Consider the following 17,144-nt stretch of genomic DNA (forward strand, 5'->3'; position numbering starts at 1 on the left):
TAATATGGAGAAAATATTACTGTAGAAGGTTGTTGAATGAGGTCATATAATGTACAACATCTCTTAACAGTACCTGGATATAGCTGTCTTGCGTTAAAGGGTATTCTGAATCGATAGCTGTGGTTTTGATTTTTTTGGTTTTATTATTAGGCAAATGTAATTCTGTGTGTTGTTAGGTGCCATCGAGTCTGTACCGACTCATAAAGACCTATGCACAGCTGAACGAAACATTGCCCGATCCCGGGCCAACCTCACCAGGCGATCATCAACTCATACTTCCTGTCTTTTCACTTTTGAAAGTTGCTCTTCGCTCCTATTCCTTTTCTCATTTTTCCTCGCTCCTCCTACTGCCGTAAATTGCCTTCCAGAGCTGTCGTGAAATAATCCTTCCCCGCCCTCCATGTGGCGAAACGCAATCACGCTTGACGGCGCGAAGTGGCTCAGCCGCAAGATGGCGGCGCTGGCGGAGGAGCAAACGGAGGTGGCGGTCAAGCTAGAGCCTGAGGAGCCGCCGACGCTGCTACCTCCGCAGGCAGGGGACGGCGCTGGCGAGGGTGGCGGCAGCACTACCAACAACGGCCCCAACGGTGGCGGCGGGAACATTGCGGCTTCGTCGTCGGCCGGCGGGGATGGTGGGACTCCAAAGCCCGCGGTGGCTGTCTCAGCCGCTGCTCCGGCGGGGGCGGCTCCAGTGCCCTCCGCAGCTCCAGAGGCCAGTGCTCCCCACGATCGACAGACTCTGCTGGCTGTGCTGCAGTTCCTACGGCAGAGCAACCTCCGCGAGGCCGAAGAGGCGCTGCGCCGTGAGGCTCGGCTACTGGAGGAGGCAGTGGCGGGCTCCGGAGCCCCAGGAGAAGCAGACGGCACAGGGGCTGAGGCGGCCAGCACGCTTCTCAGCCGGGTCACCGCCTCGGCCCCCGGCTCGGCAGCCCCCGACGCTCCGGGCACTGGAGCGTCGGGGGCCGCCACCGTCTCAGGCTCAGCCTCAGGTCCTACGGCTCCGGGGAAAGGTGAGCCGCGGAGTCCCGGGGAAGCAGAACCGGCACGAAAGAAGCAAGCCGGGAAGGCAGGGGCTGGCAGGCCTGTACCTCTGCGGGCTTGTTTTGAATTTCCTGGGCCCGCCTCTAGGGCCAGTTGCCCGCCCCTTTCTCGTGTGCGCCGGCTGCGCAGTCAAACCCTCTCCTGAGCTGTCAGTTTCAGCTCTGGGCTCGAGAGATCAGTTGAACTGAGAACTCTATGGGGAGGTGGGTGCAGAGAGACGGAGGCCTTCAGGCTTTTGATCTCTCTTTCTTGGGCTTCTGAGCCTTAAGTAGATGTGTATCAACACTAACAATATGTGTGCAGATCTGTACTAAGGTTTTTAAAAAGCAATTTAAATTACATACCTTAATGCTCGCAGTTCCTCTGTGAGGTAGATGTTGTCTCTATATTATAGATGACAAAAACAGACCGAGAAAGATTAAGGGACTTGCTTTAGACCACTCATGGAGTGATGGAACATAGTGTAGGCAGTTTCTTAAAATAATGGGCTAAGTGCCACCCGTGTTAACTTTTTTTGGGGGGGGAGAGGGGATGATGTTTTAAAAGCAGGTTCCTGGGTATTAGTGAATAAACCTCTATTTGTGGAGTCGAGTCCTGGTGTGGCGCTGTAGGATAAGCATTGGACTGCCAACCATAAATTCGGTGGTTCAAACCCACCAGCCACTTAATGTAAACCTATAGAGGATCACTATGAGTCAGAACAGATTTGACACACTTAACAACAGCAACATATGAAATCGAATTCACTAAGCCTGAAGTCATGCCCAAATCTCTGGTGGTGCTGTAGGATAAGTACTGGACTGCTAACCACCAACCCACCAGCTACTCAGGGGGCAAAAGATGAGACTTTCTGCTTCTGTGATGATTTACAGCCTTGGAAACCCTGTACTGGATGGCTGTGAGTTAGACAACTCAATGTCAGTGGGGTTTTTGTTTGTTTGTTTATATATAGGAAAAATCTGAGACTCAGCATCTTAAATGAGTGCCTCCAAGAAATGTTCCTGGTGTGGCACTGTAGGATAAACATTGGACTGCAAACCAAAAGACTAGTGGTTCAAATCCACCAGCCACACCTTAGAAACCATATACTCATGGGATCACTATGATTCGGAACTGACTTGACAGCACGTAACAACTACAAGGAGTTCTGATGTATGGCAGAGTTTGAGAACCATTAGTTTAGGAACAGAAGTTAGACCTAGATTAAGATTTTGTGTCTTTTTTTTTTTCACGATGTGATGCAGATTTTATTAGTTATTTTCCCTAAATTTGAGAGGAGTTTTTTCCCCCCTGTTAAATGGGTTATTGTGAGGGGCAAATATAATACGGGAGCACAGTGGCTGCATATGATAAGCACTGAACTGTGAACCAAAGGTTCCACAGGTAGAGCCCACCAACTGCTCCACAGGAGAAAGATGAGACTTTCTATTCTTGCAAAGATTTAAAGCCTCGGAAACCTTATAACAGGTTGCTGTGAGTCAGAAACAACTCAATGGCGCAACAACAATGTAACATACTTGTTGTTGTTAGATGCCATCGAGTTGGTACTGACCCATAGCGACCTTATGCACAGCAGAACGAAACACTGCCTGATCCTGGGCCAACCTCACTACTGTTGCCACGCTTGAGTCCATTGTTCCTGCCACTTGGCCAATCCATCTCATTGGAGGTCTTCCTCTTTTTCTCTGACCCTCCACCTTACCAAACATAATATCCTTCTCCAGCGACTGGTCCCTCCTGACAATATGTCCGAACTATGAGAGACAAAGTTTGGCCATCTTGGCCTGTAAGGAGCACTCTGACTGCACTTCTTCCAAAATGGATCTATTGGTTCTTTTGGCAGCCCATGGCACTTTCGATATTCTTCTCCAACACCAAAAATCAAAGGCATCAATTCTTCTACAGTCTTCCTTATTCACTGTCCAGCTTTTGCATGCATATTAGGTTTTTGGAAATACCATGGCTTGGGTCAGGCGCACCTTAGTCCTCAAGCTATCTTTGCTCCTCAACACTTTAAAAAGGTCTTGTACAGCAGTTTTGCCTAATGCAGTATGTCATTTGATTTCTTGACTGCTGCTTCCGTGAGTGTTGACAGTTGATCCAAGAAGAATGAAGTCCTTGACAACTTCAATCTTTTCTCTGTTGATAAGAATGCTGTTTATTGGTCCATTGGTGAGGATTTTTGTTTTCTTGACATTGAGATGTAATCCATACCGAAGGTTGTGCTCTTTGATCTTCATCAGTAAATATCTAGCAAGGTTGTATCATCTGCATATCGCAGGTTGTTAATGAGTCTTCCTCCAATCCTGATGCCACGTTTTTCTTCATAGAACCCAGCTTCTTGGATTATTTGCTCAACATACAGATTGAATAAGTGTGGTAAAAGAATACAACCTTGTCTCACGCCTTTCTTAATTTTAAAACATTCAGTGTTGCCATGTTCTGTTCGAACAACTGCCTCTTGGTCCAGGTACAGATTCCTCATGAGCACAATTAAGTGTTCTGGAATACTCATACTTTGCAATGTTGTCCATAGCTTGTGATCCATACACTCAAAAGCCTTTGTGTAGTCAATAAAGCACAGGTAAACATCTTTCTGATATTCTCTGCTTTCAGCCAAGATCCGTCGGACATCAGCAATGGTATCCCTCGTTCCACGGCCTCTTCTGAATCCGGCTTGAACCTCTGGAAGTTCTCTGTCAATGTATGATTGTAGCCATTTCTGTATTATCTTTAGCAAAACTTTACTCGCATGGGATATCAAAGAGATTGTCCGATGATTTCCGCATTCTGTTGGGTCACCCTCTTTGGAATAGGCACAATTATGGATCTCTTCCAATCAGTCAGCTAGCTATTTGTCTTGCAAATTTCCTGGCAGAGATGAGTGAGTGCCTCCTGTGCTGCCTCACTGTCTTGAAAGATTTCAATTTTTATTCCATCAATTCCTGGTGCCTTGATCTTTGCCAATTCCTTCAATGAACCTTGGACTTTCTCCTTCAGTATCATTGGCTCTTGATCATATGCTACCTTTTGAAATGGTTGAACATTAACCATTTCCTTTTGATACAGTGACTCTGTGTATTCCTTCCATCTTCTCTTGATGCTTTCTGCATCAGTCAATAATTTGCCCAGAGTATCTTTCTAATATACTAGGGGGCTTAAAAAGCTGAAAAAAAAAACAACCAAAAAAACAATGACAAGATAATGGAAATTTCCCATGACTATTTTGAAGCCCCCTCATTTGCTTCTGTTTTGGTATCCATTTCTGATACCTGAACCTCCCAGCAACTATTGTCACATTCAGTAAATCTCATATAGTGTAAGGTCTTAAAGGTGATTCTGAGTCATCAATAATTCTTTAACAAATTAAATCATCTAGTGCAGAGCCTCTAACCATGTGTATTTTTATTTATGAGACCTAATCTTTGGGGTCCTGGTGGGGTTCTGTAGGATAAGCACTAGACTGCTAATCAAAAGGTTGACATTTCAAACCCACCAGCTGCTCCTTGGAAACCCTGTGTACATGGTTGCTGTGAGTTAGAACCAGCACTAAACAACAATCTGCACCATTGGCAGAAGTGAAGTGTGCCTATGTACCATTGTATCCATAGATACAAGTGTGTAAAATGTGTTAGGAATTGTTTCTGAGTAGTATGAATTAAGAATTTCGTTAGCTGTTTAAATGTTTGTTATTTTCATATAATCTCTCATCATTCCAGAAACTTGGTTTGTTTTTAGATCATAACTGAGAAACTAATAGTGGACAAAACAGTACATCTGAGTAACCAAAAGAATATAACACTTGTGCAGAAAAGAGCAGTGGTGGTGTGCCGTGGAGTCAGTTCTGACTCATAGTGACCATGCACAGGGTTTCTGAGGCTGTAAATCTTTACGGGAGCAGAAAGCCTCATCTTTCTCCTGCAGAACGGCTGGTAGTTTTGAACTGCTGACCTTGAGGTTCGCAGCCCGACTTGAACCACTATGCTACCAGAGCTTCTTAAAGAGTAGTAGTATAATTGAAACATAAAAAATTTCCAACAAACGAATTCTGATTAGAGTGATAGGTGAATTATTATTTGGTTTTGATATGTTACAAGATTTTAAAAAATATATACTTTTGATCATGTTTTCTGCTTTGAAACTATTTTAACATATAAATTTGAGTTAATAGACTTTAGAGAAAGGCATGGCCCTTCTTACCTTTAAAATGTTTTCATTTGAAAAAGTGTGATAGAGGTACAGCTAAGAAGGGAGACACAATAAAGGCTGTGTTACAGGAAAGTTACAAAGCAGTTAGGTAGCACCAGCTGGGAATGTAATATTACTCCAGGGGTGGACTTCATGATGATGATGATGTGAAGGTACTAACTGAGCTTTGGGAGAATAACATAGTTGTTTGATTTGTACATCTTATCTTTTATAAAATTTGTCTTTAAAATAAGGTAAATACAGGAAAATGTTGGATCTTTGTGTTGTTGATTTGCAAATTTAAAGATACAGACAAGGTTTTGACCTGAGTTAATGAAACTGAAAAATCCCATTAAAAGACCATGTAATTATATTGAGAAAAGAGAGATTGAGAGGAGAGAGACAAACATGCCTGAGCCTCAACTCACCTCTGAACTTTAGCAAAACAGCTGTAGCCACATGGAACTTATCGGGTCATTTTCTTGAAAGCTGTTTTACCATTTTTATTAAACAGTTGGAAGTGTAGCTGTGGAAGACCAGCCGGATGTTAGTGCTGTGCTATCAGCTTACAACCAGCAAGGAGATCCTGCAATGTATGAGGAATACTATAGTGGACTGAAAAACTTCATTGAATGTTCTCTGGACTGCCATCGGGCAGAGCTATCCCAACTCTTTTATCCTCTGTTTGTGCATATGTATTTGGAGCTAGTCTACAATCAACATGAGAATGAAGCAAAATCATTCTTTGAGAAGTACGTGAATTTATAAATCTATAGATCTAATGTGTTTCTATCTCTGTATATAGTGTGTATATATATTTGTATTTGTAACCATATAAATGTAAGATCACAACTCAAAGAGTACTTTGTCAATGAGAGGTAGCTGGTAGTAAGAGAATCTAAAATGGGTTTGATCTAATTGAAGAAGTCAGAGAAGGCTCCCAGAGGAAGTGAGTTTTGAGTCCAGATCTGAAGAATGAGTAGGAATTAACCAGAGGAAGAGAAGAGTGAAAATCATGTGTGAAAACTCTGTGGCAGGAAGGAGTTTTAAGTATAGAGAATGAAAGAAAACTACAGTGTATGGAGCAAAGGAGGAGGGATGAAGGTGTGGGACAACATAGAATTGGAAAACTGGTTAGGGGCTAAATAGGCAGATGCTTGGGACATATTGATCTTTGTTTATCCAGAGAGCAGGAGGAAATTATATTAGGTAGGATTAGACTTGTCTGACAGTAACTGAAAGCCCAAACAATAGTGATTTAAATAAAAGGTTACTTCGCTCTTTCTTATAAAAAGCAGGCAGTCTGAGTCTGATATGGGAGGGTCCTTGATTATGAAGGACCCAAGTTTCTTCTATCTTGTTGCTCTACCATCCTCATTATGCAGCTTTCCTGTTGTGGTACCAGATGGTAGTCCAGCTCTAAGCCATCACATCAGCATTCTAGTTGGCAGGGAGGGCACATAGCCTTCCTGGAATTGAACACAATTCTTCATTTTATATTCCATCAATTAAGTGATCACACTTAGCTACAAGAGAGGTAGGGAGTGTGATCTTTACCTAAGTGTCAGTGTGCCCAGGGGTTCTATTAAGGGAGTCCTGCTATGGCACTGTAGGATAAGCACTGGACTGCTAATTGCATAGTTGATGGTTCAAACTCACCAGCCGCTCCTTGGAAACCCTATACAGGGTCACTATGAGTTGGGACTGACTTGATAGCATTTAACAACAACAATAATTATGGTAGAAGAAAGAAAGAAAAAGCTTATTTGGGGACTGCGAGTTTACCTCTGCCACAGAAATAATTGAAAGATTTTCACTTGAACATCTTTTTCTGCGGTTTGGAAAATTAACGGTAGAGGACAGTGGGGCTATTTAGGCTGACCAGTTTTGGAGGCTATTATAGCAGTTCTCAACTTGGAGTAATGTTGTTTCTTCCCTTGGGTTTCTAAAAAAATGTGTGGAAGTGTTTCAGATTGTCCTAATGACTAGGGCCAGTGGCGTGTGACTGAGTGATACTAAATGTCCTCTTATGTGCAGTTCGTTCCATTTATCAAAGAGTTTCTTACTCTAAATGCCAGAAGCACCCGTAAAGAACTGGAGAAGTGTGCAGATTAGTGAGATACTTAGTAGGGGCTTAGTGATAGATTGGATATTGGGGTGTGGGAGATGGAGGTATCCAAGATAACCCCTAGATTTCAGGCTCTCCCAGCTGGACAAGAGTGCCTTTCACTGAGACAGAAAACACTGACCGAGGATCCAGCTTGTCAGGTCACGGAATAAGTTTGAGTTCAAATTTGAATATGCCATTGACTCATTTAACATATGGCAGTAGGTGAACCCAGAGAATAGGTAGGGACTGGAGCCAAAAGTTGAAGTCATAGTCAATATTTATGGATATAGGTTAGATTGTTTAAAGGAAGAGCATGAACTAAATCAACAGAGGGGCTAGGTCTGAGCCTTGAAGAACTCCCACATGTGATGGGCAAGTAGAAGAGACATGAAAGGAGAGGTCATAGAAGTAGGAAGAAAATCATGAGTGTTGAATTATAGAAGCCAATGAGTGCTTAAGAAGGATGCAGTTCTTAACAGAGAGCTCTTTAGTACAAGTGTTAAGAGACAGAAGCCATGATTTGTCAGATAACACAGTAATAGTAGAAAAAAGGACAGAATTACAACTCCTCGCTTCTATGCAATTGCTGTTTTCTCTATACCATCATGCTTAGGAAGTATATCAAGCAAAATGTTCTGTAGCTCAGTGTGTTTGGAAAATCATGAAAAGATAAAAGGCTGATAACGTTAGAACTTCTACTCTACAAGCTAATTTTTCTTACAAAAACCCTCTTGTTCTTCCCATCCCATGGTATAGCCATCTTCCTAGACAGGAAGCTGAAACAGCATAGGAAGACTCTGTTATGTTCAGTCTCATCCTTTGCCAGGACCCCATGCCCACATGAGGTTCAGTGACTGATATACATAAACAAAGCTGAAAGTTCTAATTTCATTCAAATCTTGGATAGAATCCCATAGTTCATGAATTGATAAATTATTGTACAGTAATATAGGTAATAATTTGAGACTCTATTGGCTAGTTATCAAAGCTAGAGACCCAGTATCTTACATTTAGTCATTGTTTTCTAAGTATTTTTGCACTGATTGTTTCTCTTAGTGAGTGCCAGTATGTAATCTTTAATTATACTTTACTAGGAAAACTAATATTTGTAAAAACAAAAACATATTTAAATATACTAATTGTCATCAAGCCTGAATGCTGTAGCAATAGTGAATTACTAGGAAATGCTCTTTTTGTTTGCCATCAACATTTGTTTGTTCTTTAGTCATGGTATTTGAAATATTGAAATTTAGTAACTAATATTAAGGATATATAAAAATGAGTTTTGTAAGACTGCCCTGTGTTGATGATTGTTGAGAGGCTGTATGTATGATAGGCGCATTGAGTTTGCTGTAGTATTTGCTACTTTTGTGTGTGTTTGAAAATTTCCATAATAAATGTGTTTTGAAAACACATAATTTAGTAAAGCAAGAGCTCTAATACTTTCAAATGATTCACAATGGTGGCATTCAAAAGAAACTGTCTACTAGTGATGGTTATCATATCTTTCATTTATTTAAGATACTTATTCAGACTTCTCTTGAAATGCTTGATTTGTTTCATTAAAAAACTAAATTGGTCATTGTAAGGATGACTTCAGAAACTGAAATGCAATCATTTTAAATGAGTTACTTGTGATCCTACAGCTCAGTCTAGGATTATTCAGACTATTACTTTGAAAATATTCTAGGGTGGTTTATAAATATATGGGGGAAAGCGGATCCCTTAATGATTACATTGAAAAATGACTTTTTAAAATCACTGAAACAGGTTCCATGGAGATCAGGAATGTTATTACCAGGATGACCTACGAGTATTATCTAGTCTTACCAAAAAGGAACACATGAAAGGGAATGAGACCATGTTGGATTTTCGAACAAGTAAATTTGTTCTGCGTATTTCCCGTGACTCGTACCAACTCTTGAAGAGGCATCTTCAGGAGAAACAGAACAATCAGATATGGAACATAGTTCAGGAGCACCTCTACATTGACATCTTTGATGGGATGCCGCGTAGTAAGCAACAGATAGATGCCATGGTGGGAAGTTTGGCAGGAGAGGCTAAACGAGAGGCAAACAAATCAAAGGTATGGGAATAAACCTAAGAACTCTATAATGCAGATTATGAAAAATTGTAGCATGTCCAGCTACGTCATTTACACGTTTTCTTGTAGCTAGTTTGGTAATTTTACTGTATTACGGTGGCAAGATTAAATTTCCTGTTTAAGGACTAGGTTTATGCTAGGATGGGGTATGGTTGCATTTAACATAGTGGCTGAAACATAGATGTTTTTTTTTTTCCCTCTGCACTTAAAAGTTCAGAGGAAGACCTTCTGGGGTTGGCATAGGGGGCTCTACAATGGCTCTTTCTATGTTTCTGCTCCACCCTATTTCAAGTGTGAGTTTCTTCTTTGTGCTCACAAGATGGTGTTGCACCTCCAGCATTGAAAATGTATTTCAGGAAGGAAGAAGGGGGAGGACAAAGGGCATAGCTACACTGAAAAGCTTACCTTTTATCTGGAAATCAGTATTTTCCTCTAAAAACCCTACCCAGTATATTTCTATGTTGGTCAGAATTACATGACCATTCCTAGCTTCAAGGGAGCCTGGGAACAAAAATGATTTAACTGAGCACAGGAGCCTGGGAACAGAAATAATTTAATTGAGCACATTACTTCTTCAGCAAATTCAGGATTGTGTTAGTAAAGGAATGGGGGAGAATGACACTTGGGTAGATAAGTACAAAATCTGCCACAGGGTATAAATTAATTATATTGTAACTGGGTTCACTCTATCAAGATCTAAAAAGTATGCATTAGTGAACAAAAAATTAATTAAAAAAAATATTGGTTCTTTTGATTTGTAGGTATTTTTTGGTTTATTAAAAGAACCAGAAATTGAGGTGCCATTGGATGATGAGGATGAAGAAGGAGAAAATGAAGAAGGGAAACCTAAAAAGAAAAAGCCTAAAAAAGATAGTATTGGGTCCAAAAGCAAAAAACAAGATCCCAATGCTCCACCTCAAAACAGGTGAGGAAAAACACTTTAAGTGTTAGTGTGAAAGGTGTAAGATGATGTAGAGGGTTCAAGGTAGTTAGTATTCAAAGGGTAATATCCAGCCTGTTTGTCTTTCACAGGATCCCTCTCCCTGAGTTGAAAGATTCAGATAAGTTGGATAAAATAATGAATATGAAAGAAACCACCAAACGAGTACGCCTTGGCCCAGACTGCTTACCCTCAATCTGTTTCTATACATTCCTCAATGCTTACCAGGTTGGTAAAATAATTGGGAATTTCTGCCGGGAGAGTCATGTATAGTGGAGATTTAATATTAAAAGACACTTAGTATGTTAACTAAAATATACTTTCCTTATTTAAACAATCGATATAAACCCAGCATTTAGGAAAAGAGATTGAATGCTGCTCAGAATAGATAGAAGGCAGTGTTTAAAATTTCTTAAAAGACCTTTAGCCACTTGCAGGTACTGACTCTGACCTTTGCTCCACTAACTTGAATTCTGCTAGCCTTAGAGAAACAGAAATGGAGATTCATCTCTATTGAACTTGGTTTTAAGTACTGTTCAGCTCTTCATCATTTCTTACATTTGCTTTAGCTTCTCTGTGCTGGAGAGCAAATTTCAAAGTCTCTTTAGACATCACTTTGGAATTTTTGTTTTTTCCCTATCTTTCTTATGACCTTTTGCTTCTTCATGTATGATTTTCTTGATGTTATCACACAACCACTCTAATCTTCGGTTATTAGTGTCTAATGCATCAAATGTGCTCTTGAGATGGTCTCTAAACTCAGGTCGGATATTTTCAAGGTCATAGTTTGGCTTTTGTGGAGTTGTTTTAGTTTTCCTCATCTTCGGCCTGAACTTGAATATGAGAAATTGGTGGTCTGTACCACAGTCTATCTCTGGCTTTGTTGTGGCTAATATTGAGCTTCTCCATCATCTCTTCCCATAGATGTAGTCAGTTTGATTCCTGTGTATTCCATATGGTAAGGTCCAGGTGTATGTTTATGTTGTTGAAAAAGGTATTTGCCATGAATAAGTCATTGGTCTTGCAAAATTCTATCATGTGATCTCCAGATTTCTATCACCAAAGACATATTTTACTAATCCTTTCAATTGTTTCCAACTTTTGCATTCCAAGAACTAGTAATTATCAATGTGTCATGATTGCATTTTTTTTTTTTTTTTTCCAATTTCAGACTGAAGAAGTTGGTAGAATTCTTCAGTTTCATCATCACAGGCTTTAGTGGTTGGTGTGTAAATTTGAATGATTATAGTATTAACTGGTCTTCCTTGTAGGCATATGGCTATTATCCTGTCACAGACAGCATTGTACTTTGATAGATCTTGAAATGTTCTTTTTGACAATGAATGTGATATCCTACCTGTTCAATTTGTCATTCCTGGATAGTAAACCATATGCTTTTCAGATCCAAATGGTCAATATAAATCCATTTCAGCTCACTAGTGCCTAGGATATCAATACTTACGTATTCCATTTCATTTTTGACAACTTCCAATTTTCCTAGGTTCATACTTCATGCATTCCATTTTCAATTATTAATTGATGTTTGCAGCTATTTTCTTATTTTTGAGTTGTGTCCCATCAGCAAATGAAGGTTCCCAAAGCTTACCTCTATCTACATCATTAAGATCAACTCTACTTTGAGGAAGACGCTCTTCCCAAGTTGTATTTTGAGTGCTTTCCTACTTGAAGAGCTCATCTTTGGAACTATATCTGATAGTTTTCTGCAGCTTAAGGTTTTCAGTGGCTAACAATACAGCAGTAGTCCACTTCTCCTTCTCTCTAGTCTGTTTTAGTCTGGAAGCTCCACTGAAACCTGTCCACCATAGGTGACCCTGCTGGGATTGAAAATGCAGGCAGTATAGTTTCTAGTATCACAGCAACACACAAGCTACCACACTATGACAAACTGACTGACAAGTGGTGGTTATGTGTTCTTATAGACTCATTGTAGTAGTTTGTTGTTGTTGTGACTTGCCGTCGAGTAGGTTCTGACTCATAGCGACCCTATATAGGTATTCTGTGGAGCAGCTGGTGAGCTTGAACCGCCGATCTTGCAGTTCAAATGGCATTGCTGTCTGGTGCATTAATCCACAGTACCATACCAGGACTCCTTTTAATAGGTTACTGAGAATTTATTTAGTAAATTGCAAAAATTATTAACATTTGCTACCTATTCTCCAAACTTGGGGGACAAAAAGGAGTTAATGTTGGTATGTTGTCAAAATAAGCGCTTTCAGAGAATGGGTATTTAACCTAAAAAATAATAGGAGAATAAATCTCAAAAGTTCTTTCTTTTTTCCATCTTTGTCTTTAAAAAAAAAAATTTAAGTAATGTTTTATTTCATTTGGTGAAAGTTTACACAGCATATTAGGTTTCCATTCAACAATTTCTACTCAAATTGTTCAGTGACACTAGTTAACATTCTTCACAAAATGTGAACATTCTTATAACATTCTGGTTGTTCTGTCTCCAGTAATCTAGTTTCTGTGCCCCCTTACTTTCTCATCTTTTGTTTTTAAGGTAGTTGTTGACTGTTTGGACTCATATAGATTTTTTAAAGGAGCTCAGTACTTATAGGTTATTTAGCTAAAAGGTAACTTCAGGATAGTTTTGGTTCAAGGTTTAAAGAGTATTGCGGCAACAGTTAAATACTCACTTCTGTAAGAAAGAAAGAGTCATCATTATATATTATCCAAACTGATGGATCATGTTTATTTTTCTTGAAACAGTATTTATTATCAAATTGTCTTTATTGGCAGGGCCTCACTGCAGTGGATGTCACAGATGATTCTAGTCTAATTGCTGGAGGTTTTGCAGATTCAACTGTTCGAGTGTGGTCTGTGACACCCAAAAAGCTTCGCAGTGTGAAACAAGCCACAGGTAACCAGGATGATGTGTGAGGATGGCGACATTCCTCATTTTATTAGTTTTCACCAGTCCTGATTCCATAGTACATAAGAACTTGTGATTTTAACAGAAATTCACTGGATTTTACTTTTACTCAAGATGCTAACATTCCTAAAGGAAAGCACATTGGAATGTCAGAAGATTAGGATACTTGGCCCAAACCAAACATTCTCTCCTAGATTCTAACTTCTAGGTGGCCTGCACTTTTCTCACAGGAGGAGGAGGGCAGGATAGAAATTCTTTGGAAGTTAAAAATCAAACGTTTTATGATTGTTTGAGAATCTTCTAATACTTCTAAGTAAATAGTGGGTGTTAAGTGCTGCTGAATATGTTCCAATTCATAGTGACCCAGTACAGGGTTTCCATGGAGCAGCTGGTGGGTTTGAACTACCGACCTTGTGGTTAGCATTCCAGTGATTATCCTATGGTACCACACAAGGACTCCAGTAGTGGGAGAGTACATGCTATTTTAGCCATAAAAAAATGACTAAACAAATCTAAACAGTTCAGGATTTCATTTTAAAGAAAGTTTCTTGTTAAATATTATTTAAACAAAATAATACATTTAAAAGAATTTTAATATTTCATAGTTTTCAGTTTTTGAAACTCTGATGTAGTGGACTTGATTTTTAGTCCTGGTTTAAACACTAAGTAGCTTTGTGCACTTAGCAAATTACTAAGTTTCCTCTCCTATACAACTAGGTAATATCACCTAACTTAGAGGCATTCCGAACTGTTCAAATGGTAGTTCCTCTCCTGAACTGTTATGTGATTTTCTAAACTGTTTTGATGAATTGCCTTTAAAAAATCAGTATTTCTGAATCATTTTAGATCTTAGCCTCATAGACAAAGAATCTGATGATGTCTTAGAAAGAATCATGGATGAAAAAACATCAAGTGAGTTGAAGATTTTATATGGTCACAGTGGGCCTGTCTACGGAGCCAGCTTCAGCCCAGACAGGTAAAATACAAATAGTAAAATTTAAATACTGCTACACTGTGTTGGAGCTCTGGTAGCGTAGTGGTTACGAATTGGGCTGCGAACCTCAAGGTCAGCAGTTTGAAACTACCAGCTGTTCCGTGGGAGAAAGATGAGGCTTTCTGCTCCCATAAAGATTTACAGCCTCAGAAATCCTGTATGGGGTTGCTTTGAGTCGGAACCGACTCCACGGCACATAGCAACAACAACAACAACAACACTGTGTTCTATAAAAGCTGAATACTGGAAACAATATGCCAATACTGGGAAACGATATGCTAGGAAAGGTTCATGGTTACCTGTTACTTGTTACCTTTTAGAATCTTGCCATTTGCTAATTTGTCTTGGGAGACTGGTATATGTAGGGCATTTTAAATGTATTCTTGAATTGATAGACTAAAGGCACACAACTTCAGGATTTACTGCTTTAAAAAATGAACTTTGTATAATCAGAATACCTTTTTTCATTACCACTTAGTATTATTTTTAAGAACTGTGCATTTCCCCCCTAATAGACCCTATGTTTTATAATCTAACCTCACTCAGTAGATGTAGACTGTCAAAGCTAAAATTAACTTAATACTTTGAACTTTAAAAAAAAAAATTTTTTATTGTGTTTTCAGTTAGTTTACACAGAAAGTTAGGAGTACTTTCAACTCTTGATCTCTACTGTGAATTCCATGTATATATTAAAAGTGAGAGATATAGTGTGTAAACTATTTTTAATACATTCAGACATATGGAACAATTGGGCAGGTAACCAAGTTTTTCTGGGAATCAAATATATTACTTTCTCATCTCTTAGGAACTACCTGCTTTCCTCTTCCGAAGATGGAACTGTTAGATTGTGGAGTCTTCAAACCTTCACTTGCTTGGTGGGATATAAAGGACACAACTATCCTGTGTGGGACACTCAGTTTTCTCCTTATGGATATTATTTTGTGTCAGGAGGTCATGACCGAGTAGCTCGGTAAGAACACTATAATCTTTTTTTTTTTAAGTGTTTTGTGAATTGAGTGAAGGTTTATGGGACAGGACCATCAGTTTTACATTCAAGAAATCATATACTTTGTTTCATAATCAGTGATTGAAATCCCCTTCATGCAACAGCAGTTATCCCATTTCCTCCCTGTGTTTATTTCCCTTGTTCCCACCTTCCCATCGCTTCTCAACTTTGTCCTTAGTTAAATGTTGCCCTTTTGATTTTGAATGAACTATTCCAAGCTGAGCATACCTTATTAATGTTGTCGTTCCACCTATATATCTGTCTACTGCTTGGCTGAAAGTTGGGCTACAAGGGTGAGTTCCTTTTCATCAGGGTAGTCCAGAGCCATAATCTTCGGTTCCTCAAGTCTCTTTCTGACCAAAAAGCCTGGTCTGTTTTTATAATTTTGGTTTTTGTTCTGCATTTTCTCCCATCCTATCCAGGACCTTCTAATGTGATCCTTTTCAGAGCAGCTGGTAGTGGTAGCTGGGTACCATCTAGTTCTTCTGGTCTCAGAGTTTTGGGGACTGATGTTCACATGTTTTATAAGTTCATTGGACTAATTGATTAGTTCAGTAGACCAATTCACATCACTTTTCTTTGTTCCTCACATGGAGAGACCAATAGTTGGACCTTAGATAGCTGCTCATGAACTTTTAAGATCCCAGATGCTGCTGACCAAAGTAGAATGTAGACCATTGGCTTTGTGGACTATGTTAGGCCATTTGACCATGTTGTCCCCTGAGATTATAGTCCTGAGCACCCAGGCCCAGTAGCTGGTTACCTTAAGATGGTTGATACTGAGACTTCCAACAAGATGGTGTACTAGGAAGGCACACTACAAAGACCCTTTACAACAAAGATAAGCGAGACCTAATGTAAGAGACACAGATAAAAATTCAGGAACTCTGAACTTAAGAGGAAACGTTAGAGAAGTGAATTGCTAGGAGGAGAAGCTGAGCAGGTGAGAGAGGGAGACTGGAGAACAGCCAGACAGACACAGCGTGATCATTTTGTGAGCAGCTTTCACCACAGAAGGTGCTAGCTGAGTAGATGCCAACTGGAAAGGTGATGCCTACTTTTACCTCTTATTTCCCTGGTGACTAGAGATGTGCCCAGCTCCTACCCTTATCATTCCCACCACAGATCCTGCTTTCTGGAAGTTCAGAGCCACTTGGTTGGGAACCAAGCCAGTGTGAGGTGGGGGCCGACTGCACCTCTTTGGTGTAGTGCTTTGGTGCCTGGATTGAGGAAAGCTAGGCTCCAGACCTATAGAACCCGCAGAGCCACCAGACCAGTATTTAACCAGTCACTCTGTTCCCAGCTGCCCTGTGGCCTTAACAAGAGACTAAAACCAGCTCCATCAAAGGCCCCCATGAACTAGTTCTGGATTGAGTGCTCTGAACATAGATAATACCAAGGCCCAAAGGAACGCAATCTCTGGCCAGGAACTCTGCTGTCACATCCCTCCCACACCCACCTCATGAGATCCTTGTTACAAGAGCCCCCTTTTCTTCTAAGTCTGACAACTCCACTGTTGTTTTTTTTCCTTTTGTTGTTTCATTTTCTTTTTCCTCCTCCTTTTCTTTCTAGTCTCTGGAATTTTATTATCCTTTCTCTGCTTTTGTTTTTCCTTCTCTTCTTCTGTTTCTCATTTTCCTTCCTTTTTTATCTTTTATTGATCTTTGTTTACTATTCTGTACTGTCTCTTTTCATCTTCCCTTTCTCTGGTTTTTCAAGTGCTTTAGTTTCTTCCTTTTTTTTTTCCCTTATTTTTCTTCTATAATTTCTTGTTCCTCCTTTCTCTTTTTAATCTTAAGTATTTTTAAAATTTCTTCCTTTTCTCTCATAAATCTCCATTTCTCTGTCCCTCTTTTGCCTTTATAGTT

The 17,144-nt window shown here is 39.8% G+C and overlaps 1 protein-coding gene across 2 annotated transcripts in view; it reads left to right on the plus strand.

Moving 5' to 3' along the window:
- The first annotated feature begins 420 nt into the window (after nt 1–420).
- Nucleotides 421–17,144, plus strand: part of TAF5 (TAF5 RNA polymerase II, TATA box binding protein (TBP)-associated factor, 100kDa) — a 23,712-nt gene continuing 6,988 nt past the window's right edge. The window contains exons 1-8 of one of the 2 annotated variants that reach the window (XM_006831308.1): nt 421–1,010; nt 5,744–5,981; nt 9,110–9,425; nt 10,205–10,368; nt 10,476–10,611; nt 13,144–13,264; nt 14,123–14,252; nt 15,076–15,240. In XM_006831308.1, the coding sequence (XP_006831371.1) occupies nt 452–1,010; nt 5,744–5,981; nt 9,110–9,425; nt 10,205–10,368; nt 10,476–10,611; nt 13,144–13,264; nt 14,123–14,252; nt 15,076–15,240 (1,829 nt within the window). In that variant the 5' untranslated portion in view covers nt 421–451. The remainder of the gene's footprint in view (nt 1,011–5,743; nt 5,982–9,109; nt 9,426–10,204; nt 10,369–10,475; nt 10,612–13,143; nt 13,265–14,122; nt 14,253–15,075; nt 15,241–17,144) is intronic. The other variant, XM_006831309.1, reaches the window with a different exon arrangement.

Source organism: Chrysochloris asiatica, unplaced genomic scaffold (assembly GCF_000296735.1).
Source record: "Chrysochloris asiatica unplaced genomic scaffold, ChrAsi1.0 scaffold00003, whole genome shotgun sequence".
Lineage (NCBI taxonomy): Eukaryota > Metazoa > Chordata > Mammalia > Afrosoricida > Chrysochloridae > Chrysochloris > Chrysochloris asiatica.